This window comes from Coffea eugenioides, unplaced genomic scaffold (assembly GCF_003713205.1).
Source record: "Coffea eugenioides isolate CCC68of unplaced genomic scaffold, Ceug_1.0 ScVebR1_2488;HRSCAF=3521, whole genome shotgun sequence".
In the NCBI taxonomy this organism is placed as follows: domain Eukaryota; kingdom Viridiplantae; phylum Streptophyta; class Magnoliopsida; order Gentianales; family Rubiaceae; genus Coffea; species Coffea eugenioides.
The window spans coordinates 3,844-13,377 of NW_020862980.1; the positions used below are offsets into that span (position 1 = coordinate 3,844).

The 9,534-nt window shown below is 50.2% G+C and overlaps 2 protein-coding genes across 2 annotated transcripts; both read left to right on the forward strand.

The window, feature by feature from the left end:
• Positions 1–4,413: 4,413 nt before the first annotated feature.
• On the forward strand, positions 4,414–4,986 carry LOC113756790. The gene has a single exon (XM_027300331.1). It carries the CDS (start codon positions 4,414–4,416, stop codon positions 4,984–4,986), a length of 573 nt encoding a protein of 190 aa, XP_027156132.1.
• A 65-nt stretch (positions 4,987–5,051) lies between these two features.
• Positions 5,052–6,026, forward strand: LOC113756791. Its single transcript, XM_027300333.1, has one exon. It carries the CDS (start codon positions 5,052–5,054, stop codon positions 6,024–6,026), a length of 975 nt encoding a protein of 324 aa, XP_027156134.1.
• Positions 6,027–9,534: the final 3,508 nt, after the last annotated feature.

Consider the following 9,534-nt stretch of genomic DNA (forward strand, 5'->3'; position numbering starts at 1 on the left):
GACCAAGCATTATATACATCATTGGGTCAAAGTAACCAGTCCAAATAAATCCTGGATAGGGACAAGGACTTCGTCTTTTTGACTAAGCAAGAAAGCAGATCATTTTAATTGCTGTCATTGATGCATAATGAAGTTAACTGCTCTTCGATCATGCGTCTGGTTGAGAAATGAAGCAAATTATTCTTGCTTAGCAGCAGAGGTAGGTCTCACTGTATGTCAACAACCACTAATTTGAATTCACTCACAGAAAGTCGATTTTAAGGTAGCTTTAAAGAACAACTGGAGTTCCTTATAGTCTTACACTGAATTTACCACTTTTATGCAGACTAGATATCAATCAGGAGACTTTTTTTTTTCCCTAACTTTAAAGAGGATCGATAGTGGTAAATTTATGATGAAATTTAAAATTTTTCTATAAATGGGGCTTTTTGAATGTAGCATTTTGTCTAAGTGATGTTCACATTTGCCAAATGCGAGCTCACTGAGCTCGCATTCAGCAAATGCGATTTATTATTGAATTTTTGATTTTACAAAAATCTAAAAAAAAAATATTTTGCTTCAGACCTAGCATTTGACAAATGCGAGGTCAGGCAACCTTCCCCACTCACCATAGATGCCTGCCTTCACTCCTCTGTTTCCTCTTGATTCCCTTCTTAAAGCCGTCTACTTCTGCTACTGAAATTTATACCCGCCATTAACATTTCAATTTATTAGTATAAATTACTTACCATTTGAATATCCTCCGGTCCAAGTCGAACTACTAGCATTTTTTTTAAACCAAAAAAAAATAATAGCAAAACGAAGGAGCTAAATTTGCAGAAAATGAGAGGAACAACAACAATGGTGTTGTTCCTGTTCATAATTGTTTTTCTTTCCGCCGCTTTGGCGTCGTTCACTACCAATGTTACGTTGGATCACCGTGCTTTAGTGATCGATGGCAAACGGAAAGTTCTGATATCCGATGCCATCCATTATCCTCGCAGCACTTCGCAAGGCAGTACAGTTCTCCTCCCCTGGACTTCAGTTTCAGACATATTAGTACTAATTTTTACATGCATTTATACGCTTTTTGCAAATTATTCATGTTAAGTGTGTGGAAATTTATTGGAAACATGGAAACACAGATGTGGCCGGACCTGATTCAGAAGTCCAAAGATGGAGGTTTGGATGCCTAACCGTCAAATGCGAGGTCTGAAGCAAAATTTTTTTTTTAGATTTTTGCAAAATCAGAAATTCAATAATAAATCACATTTGCTGAATGCAAGCTCAGTATTTGAGGGGTTGTTTGTGTTGGGGTTTCTAAGAATAGGTAGTTCGCATTTGCCGAATGCAAGCGCACTATGGGCCCCCTGTCCCGCCGTACTCTTTTGCCACGTTGATCCACTGGGCCATTTAAAATGTTATTGGGTTCTGCCACGTGAGCTCGCATTCGGCAAATGCGAACTACCTATTCTTAGAAACCCCAACACAAACAACCCCTCAAATAGAAAACTTTTTTTTTTCATAATAGTTTTAGAATTTTCTGTAGTGGCAACAGGTGACCCTTGATGACTCTAACTGATGATCTCTTGGTTACAAGTGAAGTGCTTTACCTACTGGACCCTGCTTCGTAGTCATCAACCATGGGGCTTACTTATATTAAAGATTAAACATATGTCCTTGTTGAGTCTCATGCCGTATCTTCAAACAATATGTCAGAACTACAATTTCAAATTTATTAGAGTCAAAAGGTTTAGCATCAAAACTAGTAGCTATTCCTGCTGGTCCTGCTGGTATATTCAACCGCATTGCATGTACTTTCCTATCAAAATTCAGGTATGCGTTTGCCTCAACAAAATGACAGGGGCTTCCAACATGCAAATTCAAGAACCACCAACTTTGTCCAATATCTCTTCTTTAACTTAAAAGTGTCATCACAACACTCTAGCAGCATTTCTTCATCTAGAAAGAATATCGTAATGAATACATGATCTTGAACGATAGATATGGTCACATCATTCACAGAATTATCTAGGAGTGGGATGATATGCTGACGCCATCACCTGGATCAGCCTGTCTCCAGTTTTGATCAGTTGAAGCTTAACTTCTCTCCTCCCAGGGTTAAGTGTAATGCATCTACCACCAAAAATTATCTCACCAGGGATTTCACCAGCTTCTACAGGAGGAAATTTCCAATGAAGGCACTGCAAAACAACACATTTTATCACGTTAGAATTTCAATAGCATTGGTTGTGTCCACACTGTGTTTCAGTCACTTCTAAGCAACAATTTGACACGCTGGTTTTCTCTGTTATTATCAGATTTGGGAGGCTAGAAATCCAATAATTTTCCAGGTACTCCTGTTAGAGTTGGTGTGGTGGTGGCTATAGTTGTAGACATAGTTTTTAGCTGCATCATGGTGCTAAATTTCAACTAGAAAAACAAATTGCGAGCTTGAACTTAATGGGGGGCATTGATCATCACTTTTTTCAATTTCATTGGTCGACCCAAGGTGTACAGCTTCCTGAATAATTTATTCATTTTCGTTGACTGAAACAAAGTTCTTATTTGATGTATACTGAGGTCTCCCCCTCCTGGCGGCAGCACTACATATCTTGGTTAATAAGATCTGCAAATCAGTTTTGCAAACCACAAAAAAAAAACACATATATATAAAACGAAAAGGAACATATAACAGGACTTGCATTCTAATTGTCCAGTGGGTGTGAAGCTCAAGGAAATTAAAAGCCGAACAAGATCTTAAAATACTAAAAGCTGCAGCGATTTGTGTTGCTGTAGTGTTTTTATATGATTTTTTCACTTATAGCAACCACTGAATGACTTTGATTTCTGGCAGCATTGGATAAGCAAGGAACGAGAATTAAAATCCGATGTCATGTATTTAGATGATTTCTAGATTTATAGACTTATTTGATGGAAAAAAGTTTCAACCTTTTGAACATTGGTGCGTCCGTGTAATTTTTGACTAAAGGATTAGCAATTACTCTTATGCAACAGATTAGATCGTGTCTGCTTGGGCTTATAACACTTGAAACTATCTCAACAGTAATGAGCATAAACAGTGGCAAAACAGGCCTTTTCAAGATGTTGAAGGTGGCCTGCTAGAAGCACGGGTGGCAATGAATTGAGCTGGTCAGGGGCAGCTTGTTCAAATCCTCGAGTCGAGCTTCAATTTGCTCGTTCAAAATGGAAGAGTAGGTGCAGAGGCCCCGTCCTGAGCCTACACATGTGGCAGCTCAGGGAGGCCGGAGTTGGGCTTAGACCCCGGGCCCATGGGAACCGTCCCGGGGCACTCCGCTGCTAGGGCTCCAAGGGGTTCCAGGAAATGATCCCGCAGAGGGCGGGAAGAATCCCCCTCAGCGTGGGATTGAAACTATCCCGGGCAGGTCCCAATACGTACGGAGGTCGGACTCCCAAGCAGGTATAAATAATAACGCACACCGACTGCATAAGGTACGCTAACTATTGGCCACACACTCCCAACAGCTTTACTCTCTGGGAACTCTACTCATCGGAAAACTAACTTGACCGTTGGAGTGCCCTCGGGGACAACCTCGGGGCTCCGCTGCTAGTCACCATAGGGACCACCTTTTGTTTGTTTTGTAGGGTTGGAACACGCTCTATTCATCAGCACGTCGAGCTCATCAGGTCAGCTCGGTCCGGGGAAGCTCAGCGCTTCTTCAGTTGGCGCCGTCTGTGGGAACCGAAAGGTACGTGTGGTTGTGTTGATTGCGAGAACGCGTTCCAAGTGCACCATGGAAAACACCGATCCCGGAGCCGGCGAGGGTCCCGGCGAAGGGAGGACATAATTCGGCAAGCGGAGACAGCAAATCCGCTTTGAGGGGTCTCAGCCCTTTCAGGAGAGCGGAGACAGCAAATCCTCCAGTTCGTAACGGAGAACCTCCCCATGCTGGAGGACATAATTCGGCAAGCAAAGGAGGGGGGCGAGGCCGGGGGCGCACAAACCTCCAAGGCAAAGGGGAAAGAGAGGGAATCAGCTCCCGTTCCCTCAGAGGATGAGTCACGGGACCAGCCCCCCAAGAGGAAACGGCTACGGACTCCCCCTCGGCCGCGGACCTCGGTGGTCGGGGATAGAGAGAGGTATTCTCGCGACCGGTCCGCTGGGGGCCGACCAAGGAATCCCTCATCGTGGAAGCTTACGCGGAACGAGCCTGAACGTTCCCCGCCCGATGTATCAAGAGCCGGCCGCGGGACCCTCCCCAGTGGAAGCCTGTCCGGGATGAGCTCGAGTAGATCCTGCGGCCGCAATTGTACGAAGACAACTACACAGCCTCGCCCTTTACCCGAGGGATAGAGGACTACCCGCTACCTCGGAGGTTCAAGATCCCGAACATTGAGCTGTATGACGCTTCGACCGATCCGGAGGACCACCTCTCAGTCTTCCTGACGCACATGCGTCTGCAGACCGCAGCGGATGAAGTCCGCTGCAAGACCTTCCCCATGTTTCTGAAGGGGAGGGCCCGGCTCTGGTTCCAAGGTCTGGCACCAGAGTCCATCCGAAGTTTCCCCGAACTGGCTCGGCAGTTTGTCGCCCAGTTCGTCATTTCGAAGACTTATTCGAAGAACGCGGCTCACCAGATGGCGATTAGGCAGAAGTCGGACAAGTCCTTGAGGAATTTCATGGCCCGCTTCTACACGGAGAGCCTGCAGATCAGGGACAAGGACGAAAAGGTGGTGATGGCCGCCTTTATGAACGGGCTCAGGGCAGAGGAGCTCTTCTACAAGCTGACCGAGAAGCCACCTGGAGACCTGGAGGAGCTCCTAACCAGAGCGCAAGCAGTCGCTAATGCCGAGGAAGCGGCACGCCTGAAGAGAGAGTCGGATCGGGAGATCGGAGATCGGAGAAAACGGGGGAACCCCCTTGAAAATAGGGACGGATCGGCCAAGAAGAACGTGTTTGACCGGCTCTCAAAGGAGAAATCCCCCGCTCAGTCGCCGCTTCCGGAAAAAGGGTACACCCCCTGACTCGGCCCAGGGCCCAGATCCTGGCTGTCATGGAGACGGGGGGCCTAGGGGAACGGCCGCCTAAGATGGGGACGCCCCGGAACAAGAGAAATCAGGACCGGTACTGTGCCTTCCACCGTGACGTCGGACATGACACGAAAGGGTGCTGGGCACTGCAAAAAGAGATCGAGAATCTGACCCAGCGCGGTTTCTTGGGGCAATTCGTGCGGCAACGTCGACCGGGCCAGGAGCCGGGGCGCACCTACCGTGGAGACAGGGATGAGGGCCAGCGTCGCCACCGCCCTGAGCGGCGTGACGTTCCTCGGGGCAACTCCCCCGACCAGGACACCCAGAACTTAGCGAGGGTGATAAACACCATCGCTGGGGGCCCCACGGGGGGGGACAGCAATGCAGCTCGGAAGAATAGGCGACCTTCCCCCGAGGGGGATGATTTCCTGAAGCGCTTGCGCATGGATGAGGAGATCACCTTCGGACCAGGGGATGCGGTTCCCCAGGCGTCTGGAAACCACGAGGCCATCGTAATAGACGTCGTGGTCAATAACTATCGGGTGAAGAAGGTGTACGTCGACCAAGGGAGTGCGGTGGACATCCTGTTTTATCGGGTGTTCAAGGAGCTCGGCTTAGAGGATGGACAGTTGACCCCGGTTTGGACACCCCTGGTGGGTTTCACCGGACCGCCCATCAACCCGGAGGGGATGATCACCCTGATGGTCACGGTAGGGCAGGCGCCCAAATGCCGGACCATCCCTGTCAACTTCGTGGTGGTCAAGCAGCAATCCCCGTACAACATATTCTTGGGTCGGCCGGCCTTGAACGCCCTCCGAGCTATTCCCTCTTCGCTCCACCTCAGCGTTAAATTCTTCACCCCGGGAGGAATAGCCGAGGTGCATGGGGATCCCGCGGTGGCCAGAGCTCGCTACTTGGCCATGCTCCGGGGACAGGAGAAGGTGGTCGCCCAGACGACCAGTTTGGAGCCCTATATTTCGGGGGAGGAGGCTCGGCAGTTGGGCACCCAGGAGAGGTCGAGGAGTTCCCCTTGATGGAGGACAGGCCTGACCGGGTCCTCCGCATCGGCGCATCGTTACCCTCCGAGAAGAAGGAGGGTTTGAAAGCCCTATTATGGGAATACTCTCAGGTCTTCGTGTGGACGGTTGAGAACATGCCCGGGATTCCGACTGACCTGGCTATCCACCACCTCAAGCAAGTGAAGCAGAAGAAGAGAAGCTTTGCCCCGGAAAGGAATGAGGTGATCAAGAAGGAGGTCGGCAAGCTGCTGGAATCCAAGATTATCCTAGAGGTGTATTACCCGACCTGGTTAGCCAATCCTGTCCTGGTTAAGAAGGAGGACCAGTCCTGGAGGATGTGCGTGGACTTTACAGATCTCAATAAGGCCTGCCCAAAGGACTGCTTCCCCTTGCCGATGATCAACAGGTTAGTAGACTCTACTGTGGGTTTTGACGTCTTGTGTTTCCTGAATGCCTTCAAGGAATACCACCAGATAGAGATGGCCGAAGAAGACCGGGAGAAGACTTCCTTCATCACTGAGGAAGGAACTTACTGCTACCGGATCATGCCGTTTGGCTAAAGAACGCCGGAGCTACCTACCAGCGTCTGGTCAACAAATTGTTCCAGAATCAGATCGGTAAGAGTATGGAGGTCTACGTGGACGATATGATCGTCAAGAGTCGAACAGACCGGCGGCTCATTCCCGACCTGAGGGAGACATTGGACATCTTACGGGAGAGCCAGATGCGACTGAACCCGAAGAAATGCACCTTCGCGGTTAGGTCGGGAAGGTTCCTAGGGTTTTTGGTGTCCCGAGAGGGGATCCGGGCCAACCCGGATAAATTCCAGGCCATCATGAACATGACCCCACCAAGGAACGTGAAGGAGGTCCAGCGGCTCACTGGAAGGATGGCCGCCCTGAACAAGTTCCTCTCGCGTTCCGCGGTGAGGGGGCTCCCCTTTTTTTGGGTCCTGAAGACGCCTAAGGACTTTCAATGGATCGAGGAATGTCAGAAGGCCTTCACTGACTTGAAAGCATATCTGACTGAGCTGTCCACTCAGATCGCCCCAGAGCAGGGGGAAACCCAGTTCCTATACTTGTCCGCTTGCGACGAGGCCGTTAGCGCGATTTTGGTGCGGGAAGACAGGGGGGCTCAGAGGCCGGTTTATTACGTCAGCCGTGCGCTACAAGGGCCGGAAACGCGGTACACACGGCCGAAAAATTGGTCCTGGCCCTGGTGCACGCCGCCCGGAAACTCCGTCCCTACTTCCAGACCCACAGCATTGTTGTCATGACTGATCAGCCTTTACGACAGATACTCTCCAAGCCTGATGTCTCGGGCCGGATGACCAAGTCGGCCGTCGAGCTGGCAGAGCACGACATCGGCTATCAGCCCCGCACCGCTATCAAAGCTCACGCCCTGGCAGACTTCCTTGCTGAGAGAGCCAGCTTGTCCCTGGCCGAGCAGATCTCTCCGCTCAAGGAGGCACGGCCGGGAGAGCCGTGGGTACTGTTCGTGGACGGGGCCTCGAGCAAGGAAGAGAGCGGAGTCGGCCTCCTGCTCATCTCGCCCACCGGGGAGGAGCTGACCTACGCGCTCAGATTTGACTTCCCGACATCCAACAACGAGGTGGAGTACGAAGCCCTATTAACTGGATTGCAGATAGCCCACCGGATTGGTATAACTGCGATCAAAGCTCGGAGTGACTCCCAGCTCGTAGTCCACCAAGTTTGCGGGGAGTACGAGGCCAAGGAAGATATCATGAAAAAATACTTGGCTAAAGTAGGAGAGGTGATGACCCTGTTTGATGTTTTCGAAATCGAGCAGGTGCCGAGGTCACAGAACAAGCGCGCGGACGCCCTGTCGAAACTGGCGTCCTCCTCGTTTGCTCACCTGAGCAAGGAAGTTTTGGTGGAGGTAGTCCCGCAAAAAAGCATTGACCAGGTCCAAGTCTTGGCTATAGACAGCCTGGCCTTTTGGATGACGCCCCTGGTGGACTTTCTCAGCTCGGGTGTCCTCCCCGGAGACAAAATCGAGGCTCGCCGACTCCAGCTCAGAACTGCCAAGTACGCCTACGCTGGGGGGACCCTCTACAGGAGGTTGTATTTGTCTCCCTGGCTAAAGTACGTAACTCTTAAGGAGGGCGACTACGTCCTCCGTGAAGTTCACGAGGGCTTATGTGCGGCACATGTGGGATCCCGGGTGTTGGCCAAAAAGTGTCTGCTCCTGGGCTACTATTGGCCCTCGGTGTTTCGAGATGCCGCGGCACTAGTTCAAAAATGTCGAGCTTGCCAGGTGCACGCCCCGCTGCGCCACCAACCAACTCGGGAGATGGTCCCCATCCATAGTCCTTGGCCCTTTGCCCAATGGGGAATAAACCTTCTGGGTCCCTTCCCCCGAATTCCCTGGAGGTACGAACACCTCGTGGTGGCCATCGACTACTTTACAAAGTGGATGGAAGCGGAGCCTCTGGCCACTATCTCTGGGAAAGCGGTTCAGAAATTCTTCTGGAAGAACATAGTCTGCCGCTTTGGGATTCCGCATGTCTTGATATCTGATAATGGGCGACAGTTCGCTGAGAATCCCTTCAGGAGCTGGTGCGCCGAGCTCGAGATTAGCCAGCATTTCACGTCGATCGGTCATCCCCAGGCCAACGGCCAAGTAGAGAATGTTAACCGAACCATTCTGCTAGGGCTGAAGATCAGGTTGGAACTAGTCCAGTCTAATTGGCTAGAGGAACTCCCTAGTGTCCTCTGGACTTACCGAATTACGCCAAGGACAGCTACCCATGAGACCCCTTTCTCCTTGACTTATGGGGCAGAAGCGATGGTGCCAGCGGAGATCGGCCTCCCATCACCTCGGACACAGAACTTTGTTGCGGCAACCAATGAAGAGGAACTGCGGTGTAACTTGGACATGCTGGAAGCCAAACGCGAGGAAGCGGCGATACGGATGGCTAAGTACAAAGGTCACCTCGCCCGCTACCATAACGCGAAGGTGAAGAAGATGCAATACCAGCCAGGAGACCTCGTCCTAAGAAAGAATTCAGTCAATCAAGCCCACAGTTCCAGCAAGCTTGATCCGAACTGGGAGGGGCCGTACAAAGTCCTGGAAGCGAGCCGAGCTGGTTACTGCAAGTTTACGAAATTAGATGGAGTAGAGGTATCCCGCACTTGGCACTTCTCGAACTTGCGATTGTTTGTAGGATAGATTGGGCCAGGGTATCTTACTGTCTATTCTTTGGAATCCACATACAAGTTCATCATTAAATAAATGTTCGACTTTCAAGTTTTAAATCCATCATCATTATCAATGCCGTTTAACTTCTAAATCCTGCACTAGCACACTCAGGCAATGCTAAGTATCCTAGTGGGGGGCCCTGAATGATGATGAATGGTAGTGGAGGGAATGCCTTTAAAGTTTGAGAATTGATGCTCGGCCCAGGAGGTCGGCACGCCGTGAATTAGTTTGATGTAGTTTACCCTAGTTTGTTGTCCTTGACAATTTAGTTGTTAGCTTAAAGTGTGATAGATGCTCGACC